The sequence below is a fragment of the Strix uralensis genome, chromosome Z (assembly GCF_047716275.1).
Source record: "Strix uralensis isolate ZFMK-TIS-50842 chromosome Z, bStrUra1, whole genome shotgun sequence".
NCBI lineage: Eukaryota > Metazoa > Chordata > Aves > Strigiformes > Strigidae > Strix > Strix uralensis.
The window spans coordinates 45,021,994-45,043,189 of record NC_134012.1 but is presented as its reverse complement, the minus strand read 5'-3'; the positions used below and the strand labels follow the sequence as shown (position 1 = coordinate 45,043,189).

The 21,196-nt window shown below is 39.0% G+C and overlaps 1 protein-coding gene across 1 annotated transcript in view; it reads right to left on the bottom strand.

The window, feature by feature from the left end:
• Positions 1-21,196, bottom strand: part of TRPM6 (transient receptor potential cation channel subfamily M member 6) — a 57,495-nt gene that overhangs the window by 19,469 nt on the left and 16,830 nt on the right. Inside the window, exons 9-20 of the mRNA XM_074856908.1 lie at positions 20,982-21,137; positions 18,169-18,303; positions 17,021-17,149; positions 14,669-14,920; positions 13,538-13,712; positions 11,800-11,914; positions 9,928-10,127; positions 7,500-7,632; positions 4,622-5,751; positions 3,794-3,897; positions 2,747-2,873; positions 1,745-1,842 (exon numbers count right to left, since the gene is read on the bottom strand). Coding sequence (XP_074713009.1) covers positions 1,745-1,842; positions 2,747-2,873; positions 3,794-3,897; positions 4,622-5,751; positions 7,500-7,632; positions 9,928-10,127; positions 11,800-11,914; positions 13,538-13,712; positions 14,669-14,920; positions 17,021-17,149; positions 18,169-18,303; positions 20,982-21,137 — 2,754 coding nt within the window. The remainder of the gene's footprint in view (positions 1-1,744; positions 1,843-2,746; positions 2,874-3,793; positions 3,898-4,621; positions 5,752-7,499; positions 7,633-9,927; positions 10,128-11,799; positions 11,915-13,537; positions 13,713-14,668; positions 14,921-17,020; positions 17,150-18,168; positions 18,304-20,981; positions 21,138-21,196) is intronic.

The window sequence follows — 21,196 nt, the reverse complement described above, 5'->3', positions numbered from 1 at the left end:
TCTTCTGAATAGTAGCCAGGCAGATTTCAATCCTCAAAAGAAACAGAGTCCCCTAAAAAAGTTCAAATTAACTAAAATTCAGCTTTGAATATTATCTGAAACTTAACTCAGCATTTTTTTATTTCACTCCTATTTTCATCTCATGGCTTGCTTTGCAGATGAAAAAATCTTTAACAAAATGAAAACCTTCCTACAGACACCCTTGCTTTGCTCTCTGCTACCCATCAGGATTTCTGAATCACCAGTGTTCAATGGGTAAACCTGAGAAGCAGCACTTTAAGAAAAATACATTTCTTTAAAATATATCATATTCCAAGCAGAACAGTTGGATGCAGCAGCACTGTTACATCTCAGCAATATAAATAAAATCTCATAACCCAGACAGGATTTAAGGAGAGGCACAGTGACTAAGTGGGTACTGGAGACTTCATCCTGAAAGAATAAATAATTTGAAGTTGGTGTTCCGGAAGTGACTAGTTTCAGTCTAACTCTAATCCTGCTGTAATCAGTGGAATTTTTATGAGAACTTTAAAAATCCCACCCTTGAGTTTTACCCAAGACATCTTGATATGAGTTTTGAAGCATCAGATTACTTGGTCCCTTCACATAGTTTTCCTGACTGTACCTTTATTTTTCTTCTCTGACCCTGTGTTTCACATTTCAAAGATTTATTCATTTAGACTCCAAGCTCAGGTTTTATGAAATACTAAATCAGTAAATTTATTTCTATTTCTCTCTCACTCCTTCATACAAAAACCTGTCATTTTTAAAATTTAGATTCAAGCTCCCTTCCCGGTATTTGGGATTCAAATTCTACAGCACTCAGAACAGCAGATCTGAACTATCCAGTTTATTTTTATTCCTTAAAAAAAAAAAAAGCAACTGATAGCATTTACAGTGAAAAATAAGGTAGGCTGTTAAAGATCACCATTTTAATAATCAAGAGGGTTGTAAGTAAAACAGGCAAGGAAGCGTGTTTTTGAAAAAGGAAGAGGAAGGGATTATTTCACAGTTCCTTAATTTATTCTTTGTTGATTTCCTTTCATACCTCTGAGATAGCCCTATGCAATGTAGTGAAACATTTTCTTCCATTAGCTACACCATTTTAAATCAGATAGAAGTTTCTACAGTCCAGATTCCTGCCCCATCTTCAGGAAATATAAATTGATCTAGCTCCATCAGACTCAATGAGCCTATGTTGACTTACATAGGCAGAGGACCTTTACATTATGGAGCTGCAAATTAATTCTGATAAATAAGATACAGTGTTTATAAGTCAGTGGTTAAGAAATATAAGCTTTGCAATTATTATCAATATTTAACTCCCACTTTGCAAGAAATAACTACCTCTGTGTGATTAAGAGTTATGTAGCTAACCTTCCAAAATTTACTTCACTCTGTTAACTAATTCTGCCCACAAGTTCAAGACCAATGTGTGCTCACTCACTGTCTAATGAAACATCAACACATGTCATTTCTGACCAACTTCTTCATACTCAGAACAACTCTGTGGTTCAACAATTTAGTATCCTACTTCAATAATCTTAATAGAGTGTTAACAGCTGTTAAATTATTCATTTACTCACAGACATGTACTCTGCCAGCACACAACAAAGTTCCTCAGCTCTCAAGAGGTATTTCATGACAAAGAACCTATAGTGGCAAGTCCAGGGACCTCAGTAGAGCTACTCGGGGCTCATCCCAGCCAAAACTATGGACTAGGATGTGCAATCTTTGGTCTTACCTCTCGAGAATGCCTCAGGTAATCACAGAATGGTATCGTATGCCTACCGATGTCTTGGTTTTTCATTTTCTGGTGCATGTAACTGAGGTGTTCCAAACCTAGCCAAAAGAGCAGGTGTCAGCTATTTCCAAAGTGTAAATGAACAGTTCTACTGCTACAAACTAAACACCTAAGCAGTGCTATAAAATAAACACCTATATAACATATTGCCCCAGCAAACACATAATGGGCTATAAAAGCAGTAACAGAATTTCACAGGATTAAAACAGACTGTTTCCATTCTCTGTCAGCAGATTTCAGAGAAGCACAGCCCTTCTCAGACCATGCTGTGCTGAGTCACAGCATTCCCTGGTGCTTCTCCCAGCAGCTTGGAGGATAAAGCCAGTGAGCAGCTTCACAGCAAAGCTGAAAGATAAGATGAACTATGCAAAGGATTTCTGAAAATGAAAGAGCTCGAGAATTACTAAAAGAAGCGTAAGAATACCATTCCCTTTTCACTCCAACAGAGTCGATACAGAATTCATTTCTTCCCTTTGGAGGATGTGTTTCTGAGCAATGAATAATGCATGCAGAGAATCTGCCAGCAGATACAGTATTGCAGCACTGCCTGTGAGTGTAAACGCCCTGAGAAATTCACAAGAGAGTTTATTTTTGCAATTAGCCAGGATGCCACTTTAGAAGACACCTCAGGAGAGGAGACAAGGATATCATCCTCCTTGTTTCCCACTTATTCATGAGGATTAGTACTCTACTATTTTCCACACGAGACAGGCAGAACTCTCAGAAAGATTTAACTGACTTTCCAACCAACCTACGTCACTTTTGCCTCTGCAATGATGCAGCAAATAACCAAGTTGTGTGTGCCTGCAACCTAAGTCTAATTCTGTAAAAATTATATCATGAGGTGAAAGTGGAGGATGACACTCTGAATCTGTGAATTTTTATTTACTGTTTATTTTTAAAAGCTGTTCTGAATTTCACCATCTGCAAAATATCACATACTTAGCTGACTGAAATTAGACACAGTGAGCCAGTTCTTGCTGTGTTTGTCTTGCTCATCCCAGACATTGATCTCTGCAGGCTCTGAGCTCACTTGGGTGTTCTGGGGACAATCATCCACTCTAATCACCTGGAAAGACACAGACAAAATGACACTCGATTTATAGGATGACTAGCACCTCTGCAGTTCCCCTGACATCCTATGATGTTGCCTTTCAGAGAATCACTGAAATACCAATGACTGAACTTGCTCCCAACTGAGAAACAGATTTTCCAATTTTTGTTACAAGTTGCAGAAGACACATTGCTTGTGTCTAGTAAATAGTACTGATTAAAGATCTAGCACTACAGCTTTTTAAAAGAAAGTTTGAAATCCCTCAGAATACCTTTGGAAATATTAGGTTTCTAAATTCAAGTCTAGGATGTGTTGCTGACCTGAGCATCTTATGTAAACAAATCAGTCTACAGCTTTCATCTCACTGAGCAGAAACAACTCTTTCCAGCTGACAAAGATCCTAGGAATCTCTTTATAACTTCATAAATAGATTTTTATATATGTACCCACACATATAGTTACAAAAGTTGTCCCATATATATGAGACAATCAATATGTTGCTGCAACGTGCTAAATGTTTGATGGCTGCAGAGAAAAGACTGTGAGACTCTTGTAGGCAGGAGACTTGCTTGTTTACAGTTGCACACCACCTGGATATGGCTCACCACTCCTTCAGTCTATCCTAGATCATATGAAGCCTCCCCAAGTCCTCCCGCCAGCTAAAGTGCAAAGACTGATTCCTTTCTATGTAAAGTCAGTAACACCCCTGGTATACTATCTAGCAAAGTCCATAGACTTCAACACATTCAAAACTGAAATCCCACACATCGGAACAAAAGGTAAATTAAACCAAAGCCAGACACACAAAAAAGATACCCCAATTTTGTGCAGCATTTTAAATGTATACATTCTCAACTAAGCCACATTGCAGAACTGCTCTTAATGAATGAGAAAGACAACTATGAGATATGTGATTCTCTTGCATCTGCACATACCGGCACCTGAAGGGGTTTTTGATTCTTCTTTCCTCTCCCAGACTTTCTGTCTCTGTTTTGTTGTTTTGCTTCACTGTGGCGTAGCTCAGTGGATGGTAAAGACTCTGTGGAAAAGAGTCAAAAAACATCATTATGCTACAGAGTTTTTGTTTACTAAGAGAAGATCTGGTAAGACTGAGAGTTGGCAGATCTCCAAAGTAAGCTGAGAAAGACTTGTGACACCCAAAGCTAATACTCATGCAGTTTAGTGCAAAGATGTGCACCATCACAAGATATAAAACAACAAAACATTATTCATCATCTCATACTATTTGTACTTAGAACTGGATGTGTTATATTTTAGCTGTTGGTAAGCAAACTTGGTGGTGGACAGGGAGGGTTTTAAACTGGCTATAAAAATGTATACCTCTTCATTCTCCATGCACCCATCTGACCTTTGATAGTGCTAATGTATCTCTTAGGGATTGTGCAATTTATTTTGGCTCCTGCAACTCTTGCATTGCCTTCCCAGGGCAGGAGACTTCCACAGAGCAATCACAGTTCCCCTGTTACCCCAGCTGTGTAGTCACAGCCATAGGGATCTGGTGAGACGAGAAGAATCAGGGTGGCTGACACACAGGTGTGGTACAGCTTGAATAGCAGGCACACTTCAGAAACTCCCTACAGCAGTCAGACCCAGCACAAAGAAAGTGAAGGAGTAACTCTGGACTCTCTGCTGCTACCCTCAACTGCAGCTAATACCTCCTGGGTGCAAAGGAAACATTTTTATAATGTCTTGGGCTCCCCAGTAAAAGATACTCTACGGGTGTAGTGTTTTATAATTACCACCTATGGCCTTGAAGCTTTTGCCTCTTTTCTCTTTCTTAGGGGACTGTAAGCTGTTGCTCTTGCAGAAACCCCAGTCCCTCCAGAGTGGGCTGATCCAGAAGGAGGTGCTGCGTTTCAGTTTGTTCTGAGAGATGATGCTGCTGTGACGTGACCTGTCAGAGCTGTAGGAGGACTTTGATTCTTCTATATGCACATGCTCGGGAGGACTAACTGTGCAATTGCAGTCACTGTTACTGGTGGAATGTATGCACAGGGACACCTTCCTTGTTTCTGAGCCAAAAAGCCCTTTTTCATCACCTTCAGAGAATCCCCAGTTCACATAACCACCTTCAGTTTCTTCCCTCTCATTGCAGGAGGGTGCTGCACTCTCTTCAACACCTAGCGATGACTGAAAACCAAGAGTAACCTCTACAGGATTAGTCTTTTGTGATGGCAAATTAATAACAAAGTCTCTCTGCCTCCATCGATAATCTTCTGGGTCCTTTCCAACAAGGCTGACACTCCCCAAGTTTTGCTTCACCACAATGTTACTTTGAAGTTCATCTCCGAACACATTGTCCCTCTTCTTGGCAGGAGTGCTCAAAAAGGACAAATTTAAAGTGACATCCTCAGAGAAAGACCCTCCCTGATGGTCAGGGGGCACCAGCAAAAATTGTCCATATCTAGGGGTTGACTTTGTCTCAGAGGATACTCCTGAAGTGAGTGTGTCACTTTCTATTTCTATCTTTCGAGAGCTGTCTTCTACCACCTTGCTACTCTCCGTCCTCAATACATGGTCTTTGCACTCTGATGGCCACTGACTCCTTACCAAGCTCCGTAAGAGGGAGGGTGGCATGCTGTAATAGTGGTATTTCTTGTCATACAAACACTCCAGGCTGCTCAAGGTCTTGGAATAGAGCACATTGCTCCAGCTGTGGGGCAGCTTCCTATCAGTTCGATGTTTTGTGTCAGCCAGTAAGGCTTCTTTCACCTGCAAGGTGTCCACAGCTGAAAGCACTTTCAGGATGTCCACTGTCAAGGCAGACAGGTCTTGCAAATGTCCTAGCTGGCTGTCCAGGGAGAGTAAAGACTCCTTGATACAAAAGACCTTCTCATGTACTTCTTTAAGCTGTAGAAACATTTCCTCCACTCTAGGTGGAAAAAGAAATATAATTAAAATACCAAAACACAGATCTTTACTTCTTTTTGCCAGATGATGAAGGAAGCCATTACCACATTTCAAACAGTCAGTGTCTCAAACAGCCCTTTTGTTTTTTTAATGGTGACTTCCATTCCCATGAATATCTATATTTGACAAAACCCACCCAGATTTACAATATGTCATTCAGATTACTGGGCCAACAGCCAGCAACTTTTACAGAAACAGGCTTTTTGCTCAAGGAGTATCTATTTTTAAAACTGCTGTTTTCCCGCTAATGTCTATTCCTTGCCATAGAACTATTAAACCATGGACAGCAGGACACAGCTTTGGAAATGTTGTATTGGCTATCGCTGTAAATGTAAAATGCTGTAAAGTATACTTCTTGTCAGCCAGTCATCCTGCATTTCAACATTTCTCCTGCAAGCATGAGAAGGACAAGGCTTACACAAACCTACAGATACTCTTGCATTTCTTAAATACTGGAGACTGATGGGAAAAGGGTCTTCCCCAAGGACCTATTTGACCTCTGGGAACAGGTTATGTATGTCTGATGCCATCAGTTATCTTCAGGTAAAATTCAAACTGTCCAAAAAGCAAAGCCTTTTTTTATGGTCTTCAAATCCCCAGTGAACAGTGCCAGAACTTATTGGCCTGGAATGATATCATTTTAACAAAATCATTATCTTCACATTTCCTGAAGATACTCTCTCTGGTGCTCTATCACTAAGACAACGATAAACTAGCTTCAGGCAATATGGAAGTTGCTCCTTTCTTCTGTCACTGAGTAACTAAAAGATGTAGTATTTAACCAATACCTGAATAAAATCAAAGACCAATGTTCCAAAATATTTTATTAATCTAATTTATTGTATTAATGTTATGCAATGCTGTCAAGTGTGTTTCACCTTAGCACTCAGAAGAAAATTCCTTTCCAGATCTGTATTTACCCACTAAATGAAATCTTGCTGTAATCAATTCTATAGCTTTTGAACAAAGCTACTTATTTTATTTCTTTTACAGGGGACATTCACTTTGCTTGTGTGTTTTGTTTTAGTATGCAGAAAATAAGATTATGAACAGGCAAAGATTAAGAAGCTATCTTTCTCTAGCCAGAACAAATTTATTAGATGAGATCAGTACTGGCATTCAGTAAGATTTTTTATAGTGCTTACTTTCTTTAACTCTTCCCATTAAACTTAATGGCACCTTTGCCATTGATTTAAATAGAAAGCTAAATTAGGCCAATACTGAGAGTTTTGAAATCCCTCTGACAGTTATGTATAGACATTTTGCAAACCAAGACACTACATTTCAGATAATGCTACAATGGTTATATGGTTATTTCTGTAAACAGCAGTTGTACTCAATCACAAGCAACACTCTCACAGCATTCCTACACCACTAAGCCTCTAAAAAAACATATGTATTGTATGCCATACTCTGGCATGTTTTCGTGGTGCTACCTGGTCTGCAAAAGCAAAACTAAGCAACACCTTACTGTACCCCTCTAACCACCTGCACACCTCTGGGGATGCAATTCTGCCAGCAAGGCTTCCCAGCCAGGCCTGCCATACAGTTCAAACAGATATATTACATTTCCATCAAATTAGCAAGGCCTATGCATGTTATTGCTCCTCATGTTCACAGTGGCCATAATCTGTTCCAAAGCATTAGCTTATCAAAGTCTTTTTATATGACAAATGTATACAAAGAGCACAAATGTGTAGCAACACACACCTTTCTGTTGTCAGACGGATCCTTTCACTGTCACTAGAACTCAGGCTTTCATTCTTCTCATGAAAATATTTTTCCACACACTGTTCCTCAAAGTCATGGAGCTTCTTTAACTCCTCATCACTCAGGTACAGCTCTGAACAAAGGAGGTAGGAATCAATATAAAGCATGCTGACAAATGCAATTGTTTATACGCATCCATGAGAAAAAAGAAAATGGGTTTTCTCCCCCTCCCTTGACAAGAATGAATCACACCTAACTCCATGAATTTGGGCTTTTGTATAAAGACTCAACATGCCAAATACATGTAAACATGTTTTTTATCTTTCCTTAGACAAGGAGCAAAAACACACTGACAAAAATTCCAGTGCACTCCCTTTTAAAGCCTTAAAAGTACATACCCAAATGGCTGCTCACAAAGATATCTTCTCCCAAATTTCTTCCTGTATTTTGTTATGGATCTGTGACTCACAAGACTTAGATATAGATAAGTAAGACTTACAAAGATTTCATTGTAATTCGGTCCTGGCGTTCATTTAGGACTAGTCACCTCTAACAATTACAGCCCGTTCAGGTAGTCAAAGCTATTTTTTTCACTTAATTGCTTCACATGTTCATATGTAAACAACATTAAGCAAGATTACTGGGCAAAAAAGAACACATTCAAAAGTTTAAAGCCCCACAGCTTGGGCTGATCGTGATGCTATTCTTCTATCACACCAAGACTTCTGAGAGAACAGATCAATTATAAGTCAGTACGAGTAAATGCATTCAGTGGAAAGGTGCTTCTCTAATCCAAACTCCACATCTTCCAAGTCCTTTCTCCTTTCCTTTTTACATACCAGAGTCCTCACTGTACTTGCTAGGGGTGTATCTGTGCCCAGTGGCACAGCTGTGTCTGCTTCAAGGATGCAGTACTCAGCTGCAACACACAGTTCAGCAGGGAAGCCGTCCGCAGAGTTCTGGAGTCCCCCTCTCCAAATGAGACTTGATCAGCTCCTAGGCTCTTTTCCCACCCCAAACTCATCTGTTTGTTTTCTTGTCTCCAAGATTTTATTCTGTATCTCGGTATTTTCACTGATTTTCCACAGGGTGGCACTGTATCCTCATCGCTAAAACCAGTTAATTATAAGCACACCAAAATTGAAGTACAAGAAACTTACCAAGCAATGCATAGGCATATAGAAAAGGGACATAAAGGTACATGAACAGAAAAAAGTCTCTAAGAGAAGTGTAGGCAAGGCATGAGCCCTCTTCTTTCCACGACTTTTAGATGTGCTAAGCAGTGTTTCAGTTCTCCTTGTGCCTAATGCACTTTACAAGTAAGACACCCTCTATTCTATGTCAGTGACTTACACTATGCATGCATGTAAAATAAGCAGTGGTATTTCAAAGGCAGGCTGATGTATCCAGTCATGATGGAGGAGCTGAGCCTCGGAGCAGCAGTAAAGCACTCAGCATTGATTAGTTAAGCCCATGTTTAGTTAAAAAAACTCTGTAACCACCTTGAGCATGCCAGGTATCTTCATGGATTCATGTTCAGCAGTGAAAATCCTAAGTGGAACATAACCCAGGCAGGGTTTGCTCACCTCTGTTATTAGGCATCAAGAGGTACATTGCATCAAAAAGGATGAGGCTGTATAATACTATGTGCCAATGTTTCCCAATGTTTTTTTAGATCAAATTACAGCCATCAGCCTCTCCTCCTCCCCATTTCCGTGCCTCACCCCACCAACCACCATCATTCCCATCCCAACATCTTGTGGTCCTCTCCCTGCAACAGCTAGGGCTGCTCCTGGCAGAGCTGCAGGAGGTGGCAACAGTGGGACAGGCGTCACCTTAAAGAAGCATTAGGATGGACCCTGCGATGGAGAAAACCAGGTTGGGAGGGATGAAGGAGGTAGGACTGAGGTGCAGTGATGAGCCAGTGCACAAAGGGAAGGATGCACCGAGGAGGTGGGAGGCTCCTATACTCTCTCTCTGCATCTGCCGTCACTGGATCTCCTCTGTCCTTGGGCTTTGTGGCTACTTCCTCTGGACAATTAAAAAGGAATTGTTGGTCTTTTCAGGACAAATGTATAGAAATGTATACCTTCGGTACTGTTTACTTTCTTTCAAAATAAGGATATTCATTCCTACAGAGTAAGGTGCTGTCACTGTATTTCAGCTCAGAGTTGTGATCTGTCTTGACTGATGCACCATATGTAGCACAGCAAAAGCCAAACACAAAGCAAAGCATTTCCCTAGTCACTTTTTCCTACAACAGTCCTCAGACAGGCAGGTTAAATTCAGTTTTGCAAATAAAAGCAGCCTCCTACCCAGAGAACCTCTTTTTTTTTTTTTTGGAGGAACTGAGCTACAAAGTGATGGGAGGTTGGCAAAACTTTCCTCATCAGCTCTTTCTTCTGGTCCCCAGCTTAGCTCTGCTTACTTAGTCCAACATCGCCTTCCTCTTGATCCAGCTCATTTGGAGGCTGATGGTGGAAGATGCGGTTTATCAGAAGTCCAATGTGGCTCAGGAGGATAAAAGGTGGAGGCAGCCATGGCTTCTCATGATAGGTCATAATGTAGCGGTACCGGTTGTACTTCCAGAGCTTGTTCGATATGGCTTTCAAATCATAATAAACATTACTGAGAAGAGAGTAGGGAGGGGAGGATGGTAAAACACTCCTGTGAGGAATACACCCAATACAGCACAATATGCTTGTCCATATTTGACACTGAAGAAAAGTCCCATCCCTCCAGTGAGGTAAATCAGCTTAGCAACTTTAACAAAGCGGCAGCATATGCCTGCAGCTAGTGCACTGAGAATGAGATCTTCAAAGCTGCCTAACAGATTTGGAGATCCAATTCCCATCCACATTAATGGGAACTGGGCAAAAAATATCCCTGAAGTGGCTTTGAAATCTCAGCCAGATTATTTAAACTTTAATATATAGTCTAACAGAGAATTCAACATTGTCTGCCTCTTTGGACTGGATTAAATGTAAGAATCAGACTAAAGGAAGAGTGTTAACAAAACAGTTCTGTATACACCCCCTAAACAAAATACTTGTTGCAAGAGGCAGCTATAGGAGTGATTCTTCTGTAGGGTATTCTTCAGAGCCATGATGTTATTAAATGTGACTGACGTTGCACTGAATCATTTCCCATGTCTACTATCACAGACCCAAGTACAGGAAAGCAACTTTGTGGTTTCTGGCACTGTAATTTCAGTTGCACCATCATACTACACACCCAGCATATAATCACAAAATCATCAGCTTTGCTTCTGGGAGCAAAATTAAATATATTGCTTATACCCATTTTTGGTCCCACTTCTGGAACAATCAAATCACTAGGCAGAAGATTTAACATATCATCATTGCTGAAGGTTTAAATCTAGAAATAATTCAAATTACAATTTCACAGCTGTGTATTAAAAAAAAAAATGATGCCTTGTCACATTTCAGGAAAGGGATTTCTAATTGGAAGTGGGAATAGAATGAGTTTTGATCATTCAGTTTTCTTGAATATTAATCACTACATTTCTTCATTTGAATGTCTTTTAACCTACAGCTGACTTTTTCCTCCTCAGAAATACTAGAACTCTAGGAAAAAATAATTATCTACTTGGGTTAAACTGCTCTTTACTAGTATTTTACAGAACTTGATCCACTACAAGGGTTTCTCTTTTAAAACTTGAAAGGTTAGAATTACTGTAGACACTGATTAATTACTACAGAATTATTAAGAGTTACTATAAAGACCCTTCCTACTCTGGTAGCAAACATTAAAAAGCAGATAGTTAAAAACATCACAGTTAGATTTCAGTCTAGAACATACCAAATTGCACCAAAACCCATGAATTTTCAAATTATTACCTAAAAGAAGACCATGCTCCTACAAAGTCATTATCCTCTTCCCTTGAATACCTTCTCCACTTATCTGCCAATTTAGATCATGGGCTACCCTGTGATGAACATTATACAGGCTCTCAGCACAACAAATACAACTTTTAGGAACAAAGGACAAATTACTTCAGAGCTGAGTTAATGTTGCTTGTTTGCCAGATGGAGTTGTCCACTTTCACAGAGTCAGATTCTGTTTAAATGGCAAACAGTTTAGGTGTCTGCTCACCATGCCCTTCCTCCCACCCTCTTGCTTCCACCATTCTTTTTTTATTCATTGGACCTCCGTGGAAGATGGGGTAACAACCACCATCAACATGCCCCTGCTGGGGCATTTTTGGTGAAAGGCTTTTGCAGAAGTGTTGGCAGAACATCAACTAGTTGCTTTTGCAGCAATATACCATGGTACCTACTTAAAGAAAGCAATAAGCAAATTGACCATGATGATGTACTGCACAAAGAGGTAGACAGCTTGGAGGAATGGCGTGAGGAAGGAGCCAGGAGGACAGTCTTCATTGGTTTCACAGACTGAAAGTGAAGGACATACAGAGCATGGTTAGCATGGAAATCAAGAGAATAGCACAGCAATAGCATGTGCTCCTCATTCACCCCTGCATGAAACAGAATAGTTCTCATTACTTTCACAGAGATACATTACTAAATCTCCAACTAAAAAGTCTACCTCCCTGTAAAGATGATCTGAGGCCTCTTTGTGATACTACTGCCCCATAGTTTCAGTTCCAATTCAGAAGCTGTAAACACCATTTCATAGATATGAGTTTGCACGCCAGCCACCCCAACTTTTTGTGAAGGGGAAAAATGATGCAGCTGAAAAGTATTTGGGAGATGGCACACACTCAAGAAAACTGAAATCCAAATCTTTGATTCTTAAAGCAAGTGACAACATTTTCACTGACTCCACTGTGGAAAGAATACAGCACAATAGGTGCTTTATCAGCACTGGAGTGCTTATTCCTCTTAGAGCTTCAGTAAGATCACATTAACTCATGTGCAAAAGGATATATGGCTACAAATATTTGTGAGATGAACCAACAAATCATAAAAATTAAGGGATCCCTCTTAATGCTTTTATATTGTCAAAATAAATATTTTTCAGTCTTTATAATTTTTAATCAAATTTTACACCTTTGAGAAAATTTTAGAATAGATTTATAAGGCAGCAGCCCTAAATTCAGGACATATTCTACAGCATAAAGAGTCATTAGAGAAATCATCGCTTTATTTAGGAAATGTCAAATTTCTAAAGGTTTAGCATTAATAAGTGATTAAATGCATTAAACTGTGAAACATAACAGTGTGCTTCCATTAAAAGAATTTTGTCTTGTTTAACCAAAATACATAGCCATCACGTGAGTGTTTCAGCAATAATAACAGATGCCACATCTTACATTATTTTAATGAATCAGGTCTATGCTGAACTATGTATCTTAAATATCTGTATCTATTTGCATAGCTACTTTTCTATTTTAGGAACTCTTTTACTTATACCCATCCCTTAGGAGCATTAGACTGCCTTCCATCTGTAATGTTGAAATACTTCCTGGAATGCCTGGTTCTTCTCTCTTACTGAGACAAGGTCAAAGTCATAATCAAGAAATAATATTTTTCCTATTTACATTGATATGTTCTATTTTTCCTATGTTCAACTGGTTTATCTGTTTAAAAATGACACCAAGTAACTCTTACTATCGTGAAAAAATATTTTTCATTCTTATTTTTCGGTTTTTATTTTCCTTTATTCTTTCCTCCTTTAAGACAACTTTATAGTGTTTTCTCCAAGAGATCAGCAGCTTTGGATTCACTTAATTAGAAATTCATTTCACTGCCAGATTCCCTGACCATGAACTAGGCTAGTGTTAGTTCCTATGTGCTTTGCTCTGAGGTTTGCAATATACTTAACTTGAAACACTAAATTTGAAGGTTTTAAAGCTTAATCTTTATTTTTAACAAAGAAACTAATACTCTCACCTTTATTCATGCAGTATTACTCATTAAGGACATATATATACTGGAATCAAAACTGAGAAAGAATAGACTCAATATGTAGACAAAACTCTAGTTACCTGAAGTGAACATGTTTCTGCACATACTAAATATAAGCTGTTGAGATGTACTGTGAAAGTTACCTACCATCTATTTCTCCAGCATAGACCTCACCAAACATCATCCAGTAAGGCTGAAATACAATATCTCGTGCCAGAGTCCAAGAAGGAGGCTCTTCTGGTGAAAGGATTGCCTTTCGTGACACTCCAAAACTCAGCAGGACTATGGCCATCATGACCACAATATAGAACATGTTTGCTGTCTGGAAGATATGTTTGCATGACAGAATTAGCTGTTAATTATATGTAAGAGAGACATACATTTTAGGGAAAAGTATCAATCACTGCTTTTACAAATCAGAATATAAAAATAGGGTTAATAATCTAATATGCTGTAGGATACAAAAATATTTTATTTCTATGACTTGGACTACCCAAGTATTTTATAGAGGTTAAAGAGATCCTGGATCAAAAAGGCCACAATTCCTACTTGCCTCTCAAGTAACTCTTAAGATCTTAAGCAAGATTTGAAAAATGCAGAGACCTCATGATGGTTCTTTTCCTCAGTGGTATTTCTTCCAAACTGAGAGCAAGGAATAGCAGTGAAAATGATTTTGCCTTCTAACACTGAATTGAAATTACTATGCAAGACAGAATATAAAGGTATTAATAAGATAGTTCCCAATAACCAAGGGAAATTACAGTGGGAATCTGCAGATGTCCCTCAAGACCAGGCAGCAGTTCAGCAGCAGTTCTTACACCAAAGAGAAAAAAAATTAACTTTGATCTCAGAGAAATTTTGCCTGCTAAAATGGGATATAATTATTTGAATCAAAATGTAAAATAATAATGAGACAGTTTCCAAGAGCTAGGGGAATTATCTATAGTAGTGAGCCCATCTGCAAGAGACAGTGATTTTTCTTTCTCCTATTATCAAGCTGGATCAGAAACAACTCAAATGCAACCCTTCTCTAAGGAACGAAGCAAAAATGGCTTTTGTGAATAAATTCCAATAATGAATAAATTAGAGAGAACTGAAATCTAATTATGGTCAACTCACAAACAAAAAAAGGCATGGTATTTTCATGTAATACATTCACTATGAATCATTACATGACCTCTCCTTTGACCGTCATTCTTTCCTGTCACCTCTGACCTTTACATGTTCCTCAGCAGATGCCTTAACAACAAAAATATTGGTCCAAAGCAAAATACTTACCATTTTCCCAATCATTGTCAGGTATGGGCCAGCATGCTGATTCACAGCAAAAAGATCAAGGAGCCGAGCATACCAAAATATTATATCCAAGCAGTAAAGTAGCCTCCCTGCAGTTTGAACAGGGGGATCGGACCAGCGCAAACCAAAACCAATCATAAACAGGATGATAGCTACAGAATCAGTAAAATTCCAGTATTCATAAATCCACACCTTCACTTTTTGGCGGAATTTTCCAGGTTCTGAGATAAATACCTGAGTAGAATGTAGAAGAAAAAATAACAACAAAACTCCATTAAAATCACAGATACATTCTTTAACCTCTTCTGTTTGAACTATTTCATGATATGTGGGAATGTATCATTTTTTTTGCTTTTTTATTTTTGCAGGCCCATGTACTGCATATTGCCATTCACCATTAACCGAGGTTTGTACTTAAATGTGTAGTGTCATATTGTTCAAGTATGCCACACCGAATAGGATTGCTCTTCCTAAGTAAAAACAGATTCTGAGCCTGGACGCATTCACTAAAGAGCATGTTCCTCAGCAGAAAAGAGCAGCCAGTATAGAACTGTTATGCATACATAACATTAGAAATTAACAAGCATTTTCTAGAGGAATGGTCACAACCTGCAACAGCCCTTTCAAAAGCCCTTAAGTCATGGAAAGTACCAACTTAACCTTGCTGATGGGAAAATACCTAATGCCTTCTACTTCAGATCGAAAATATAAAGAAAGATCCTTGTATTCCACCAAGGACATGCTAAAAAAAGGAGTGCTGGCAACTAGCAAGGTAAAGAATGAAATGTTCACTCCTTGAACTGTGAGGTGCCCCAAAGTGATTTTAAGCTTCACTGAGCAAATGTGTGAAGTGGAATCTTTGGGAGGCCAAAAATAAAACCTCTGCACATTGCACAAGTGAGGCCAATTATGCAGTGCTATGTAAGATCACACTGATAAGTACCAAACAAAGAAGAGATTTTGAAATGTTATGCCCTGATCCTGCAAGAATTTACGCATATGAACACATTAATGTAAACAAGTGATCCTACTCAATTCAGATGGACTAACTCACATGAGGAACTAGTTGCAGGATCAGGGCCTAAGGCTTTAACAATTAGTTGATACAATCTAGAGAAATAGAGGTTTGCAGTTATATATAACAAGGCCCTCAGCAGTTAATTAGCTGCATGTGTAAGACACAGTGTCCTACAGTCTTTGCCAGCAGACCAGAACTAGTACATGGACAAAGAAAATCAAGTAGAAGACGTGAATTTCAAAATCTCCAATGAATGTTAATGCTAGAAAGAAGAGCTCATGTTTCCACTGTCCCACCATCAACATGATGCAACAGCACAACAGTGATTTGAAAAGTGCTTGCTATTTCACATTCAATTTTTTTCTCAATTAGACAGTCCTTGTGTAGATTTTTTCAATTTTATCTCATGCAGCCACAGAACTTTTATGTTTACCCAAGCTTCAATATATTCCCAGTATTTCTGCTGCCCCTTGAAATCATTCACCTCTCTCATACCAATGTTGCTGTCTTCCGAGTGACCTGTTGTAAAAGCATCCTTCACTCAGAACTATGACTGTTTTTTTTTCAGTTTTATTCCTCTTAAAGTACAGCATTTCAAATGTCGCATAAAAGACAACTCACACTACTATTGTGTACTATGTGCCGATTCTACAGTGAAGATACGTCCAATCAGATACCATAATTTGGGAAATACATAGCTGCATTTGTTCCCAACCTCAGGTTTGGAGTGCAAGTTGTGTTCAGAAGCTCGGATCTGATCTACTGCAAATAATTGCAATTAATTTTGATTGGAATATCATTTTTCCATGCTCAATGAACCCAGCATTAAAAGTGGATTCTGTTTTTTTCCCATTTTGTTTATAGAGAGTCAGGTAGACTTGATGGAGAGCCATAGATTATCTGAAAATACTAATTGAAAAATTAATTGAAAACAATGTCCATCCTCAAAGTAAGTATCTGAAGACAAACTCCCTATGTTAGAAGAAATCTAATTGTCTGCTCAAAAATTTAAGAAACAGATACCTATATCGCGGCTCCAAATCTCAACTCAGCACAATCACTCTCAAGAGACCTGCAGATTACCACTGGCTTTACAGATAAAAATAGAAATTTAAGGACAAACTTTAAGATGCATTTTCAAAGCCCAGTTACTGGTCTTCAAATAAAAGACTTCTCAGAAATAAACACCCTGTGTACTTCTTTTCTCTGCTAAATTCTCTACAAAAAGAATGCAGGATTTGGCATTCTTCAGTTTATGGTATTCTCTGGTTTATAATATATCCCTGTAGATGAGAAGTGTGAATGGAAAATCTTACCTCCCTGACTTTTTCAACAGCAGTGCTGAAAATATAAATGATAACAAGCCACTCTTGCACACTCGGTCTTGGTTCCATCTTCACCAACACAGTGTAAGTGAAGAGCATGAGAAATGCCATGTATGCCATCTACAAAACACACACTATATTATCCATATGCACAAAAATCTCCAACAAATTTCTGCAAATGTATTAACAGGTGAATAGCCTGACTATATATATTCAAACTAGTGGGGCACTGTCATATTTTTGAGCCTAAAACCTTTCCTCCAGTTCTTCAAAGTACTTTTTATGGGAATATCCTTAAACATCATTTGGAAATTGGTGTTTTAGTGCTGAAAAAATGGGAGCAGAAGACAAACTATTGCAGCCCACGTTCACCTAAGTCCCAAAGCCATATATGAGAGACTATTTTATCTGCACACCATTGCCTGAATGTAAAGGCAGTGATGTGCTTTTATCCTAACCTTCTGTAGAATCAAGTAACCATTCTCAAAGCTACATGAATCACTGCTCATTAATCAGTGCCTTCCAAAACACTGGAAGAACAATATCAGGTGGAAAGCACATATTGCCACAACATGCTATAAATGTAGTTGAGATAACAGATTAATAACCTATAAAGCAATTAACGACACCCTGGTAAAGGAGTAACAGTTTATGTACATAGTTGTCTGACCCAACAGGCAGCCTGATCTTAAACAGCCTAAGCTCTACTGACACAGGGTTAGCTACTAATAAACGCATATTTCTCTACAGCAAATTATTTCCTGTAGATTAATATTCACTTCTTCAGAAACAGTTCCTAAAGAAAGGGACATGAATATCTGTGAGGTATTTAAGGCGTTTAAGGTCAGCTTCAAATCTATCTCTACATGTGCAATTAACCACTGCAGAGAGCTGTGCTAGGATTTTTCTTTATTTCCTTATAATTGTTTTTTTGTTCTTTGTTTGTTTTTAATGCAGCTGCATGATTTTAGGAGAAAAACTTTTCACTTAATTGTGAGAGAAATATTCAAATGTCTTCCTATCCATCTGACCACTAAGTGGCTGCAAATCCATGCTAGGCAAAGTAAAAGCAGCATCAAGTAGTATTTGAAGGAACAAAGGAGGGTTTTGGCAATCTGAGTTCTAGAATGATGACCAACCGTGTGAAACCAGAACTTGACAATTGGTGCGTTGTAGAACTCATAGATTTTTCTAGTGCCAGGCAGGTTTCCTTGTCCACCGTCTACTCGGCTTTCATCAGACTTCTGAGCAACCTTTTCCACATCATAATCCTTCTTTAAAAGGAAACAGCATTTTAAAAGAAACTCACGGTCTATGATTGCAAAGGTTGTGTTATGTTAGAGGGAAGACAGGCACAGATGTTTAAGCTCTGTTCTGAATATACAAACCATTACTGTAGCTTGATTTTGTCTGGTTAAAATCACCTCATTTGCAATAATTAACACTTTACCATTATAAATACTCATTTAGAGTTTGCTCTTATGACTACAGGCAGTGGACTGAACATCAGCAGACCTGAATCAACTCCTGTTTCTGCCACACGTTTCTTTAAGTCTTTAAGGAAAGTCACTTAATCACTCTGTGTCTCACTTTCCCCACCTGTGAAATACAGGTAAACAACAACTCCCGCTACAACATAACTGTGTTAGCTAGAACTCCACTGACAACTGTGGCGCATTCTGAAATAAGGGAATAAGCATCAGATTTCCACTCATGTTGCACAGAAAATGTCAGTCAGTGAAATTATAAATACAGAATCTAATTGCTATTTTTGATGTATGCCTTATTAGAAGATGAGGATGAAATAAGTACTCTCTTACAAAGATCTGCCTACAAAAAATACAGGTAATTTCTTTATTATCTTCAGTAAAGTAAGAACAAAAAAAACAAGAAAGCAAGCACACTTGATTCTGTATCCAGAGTTTCACACTTGTCTGAGTACTCTGAAAAAACAGATATCTGATTGTTGCTGAAGCCTAAGAAGAGCTGCATACCCACAGCAGTGGGTATGACAATCCAGAAGGAGACTGACAATCCAGAAGGTGCTGAGAGGAGTATTCAGAGATGAAGGAGAAAGGCCTGGGGGAACTATAAATAGCTAATAGCTGGACAAAGCTGAGGGAACCAGCCTTGTTCAGTTTTGTTTCAACGCTGGCCAATTGCCTTGTCTAATATCAATGCTAAAACTTACTGCTACTAGACATCTGCAGTATAGCACTTTTTATGTGACATATTTATCCCTACTACACAACATTTCCTTGGGTTATCACATGAAAACTGATTTTCTTTCATCACATTAGATTCACCAGAGAATTTAATACACAGAATCATCCCAATGTGTTAACATCAGATCCTTCCAAGCGAAGGAGAGAATCTGTCCCATGAAAGAGTGCAATTTCCAGCTGCAGCAGGTCACTGGAATTTATGAATGTGTGTGAAAGATGCTCTATAGGGTATATGTACACTGTTGAAATTTTCTGTGTATTCTTCTATAACGTTTCATATCAGAGTATTTAAGAAAAAGTAGTAGCTCGGCTTTTTGTTTTAAACAATGCTCTATATTGGATAAAATCAGAAGTTAAGCTTAATGCTCACACAGGAAGGAAGCAGCTCTGTCTGAGGCAGGTCAGAAAAGTGCTTATGCACATTGCTGTGTTGCCTTCTACCAGACTTCAGGGGTGGTCCTGCTGCAAATAATTGGCCTGTCCTCTGTATTGTAGCTGTTACCTAACCCCATAAAAAGCATTTCTGAACTGACTGTATTAGACTGGTACTGGAGGAGATAATGGCTTAGAGCATTTTTCTGCATCAGAGAGAGAAAACACAAGTGTGGCATTGACAGGTCTACTACGCTGCTGTGAAAGTCCTCAACAACAATCCACTCTCTTTTATTTTACACAAACTGAAAGTTACCTGAGAAGGTCCCCAGTGATCTACAATGCTTATCTGCTGTAAGATAAGCAGAGCAGAGCAAAAAAGATTGCCTGACAATCCTGTTTTCACTGCTTAGCACCTCACCAGCATTTACCCTTTTGGATGAAAATTCTCCATCTCTGCTGCCTCAGACTGAAAACTCTTGGAAATTTTCAGTTCAAGGAATGCTTTGTGGAGAATGAGAAAAAGAAAGGACAGGCACTTCTGCCTAGCAAAAGTCTGGAAATTCAGATCTTAAAAGGCAAAGACTTCACCTATGCTGGGGACTCCCCACAGAAAGGCCTAAGAAGGACTTTTGCACAACCACAGGTCCCTGCAGAGTGTTTCACGACTCAATTCAGGTGACTAAACCAAAAGCACAGTGCTTCTCTTGTGCTTTGAATGGCATCTCTGCGATGCTCAAGCAATGCAGAAGTAGAGATACCGTGTTTTTCAACAAGGAGGCAGGAGTTAGACCTCTGGAAGGACTATGATGTAATTCAGGAAACAAAATCTCAAGGATAGACTAAGAGTGAAGGATGGCCATGGAGAGGGGGAGAGGCTGCAGCTGACATGTGGGGCAGAGGCTGCTGGCCAGGCAGAGTGGGAGGAAAGAGTGAGCTGGAGAGGATGGGACCTGGACTGCCTCAATTCTGCTGTTTCCCTGCTTTGGACACCTCAACCAGAATTGAGTTTTATGGATGTGATTTTGTGTATGATATGAAACCATTCTTAAGTTTATTTTGTATATAAGATTATGTAGGTATGCATCTTGAATAGAATTTTTGTCCTAAAATACCTGCATAACTGACAGATTATTATAATCTCATTCTACTTCTGTGAGGTTGGGAGGGATTTTCTCATTATGACAAGTACAAAAGTGACACCCAGGACAGATGAAGTGCCTTGTCCAAGGTCACTTCAGTCTGCATTCAAACCAGGGATCAAACCCCTACTTGTTGAGAACTCACTCCTCAGGATTACACTGTGGTAAACAGACACACCCTGACACACAAATGACTGATCATTGCAGACTAACCAGAGACAAGGCATCTTTAGAGCTGGTTGGGCTCTCATCCCCATGGTACCATGTGAACTGGTGGAAGTCTTGAGACTGAGGCACATGAGACATTTCTGCCTTGCTTTTAAACTCCAGCATCAAGATGGTGGGAGGCAGGAGAATACTCATAATGACCTAAAAGAGAGACACAAGATTCAGGAAATTAATTCAACAGTGAGAGCCTAGACCTGAGG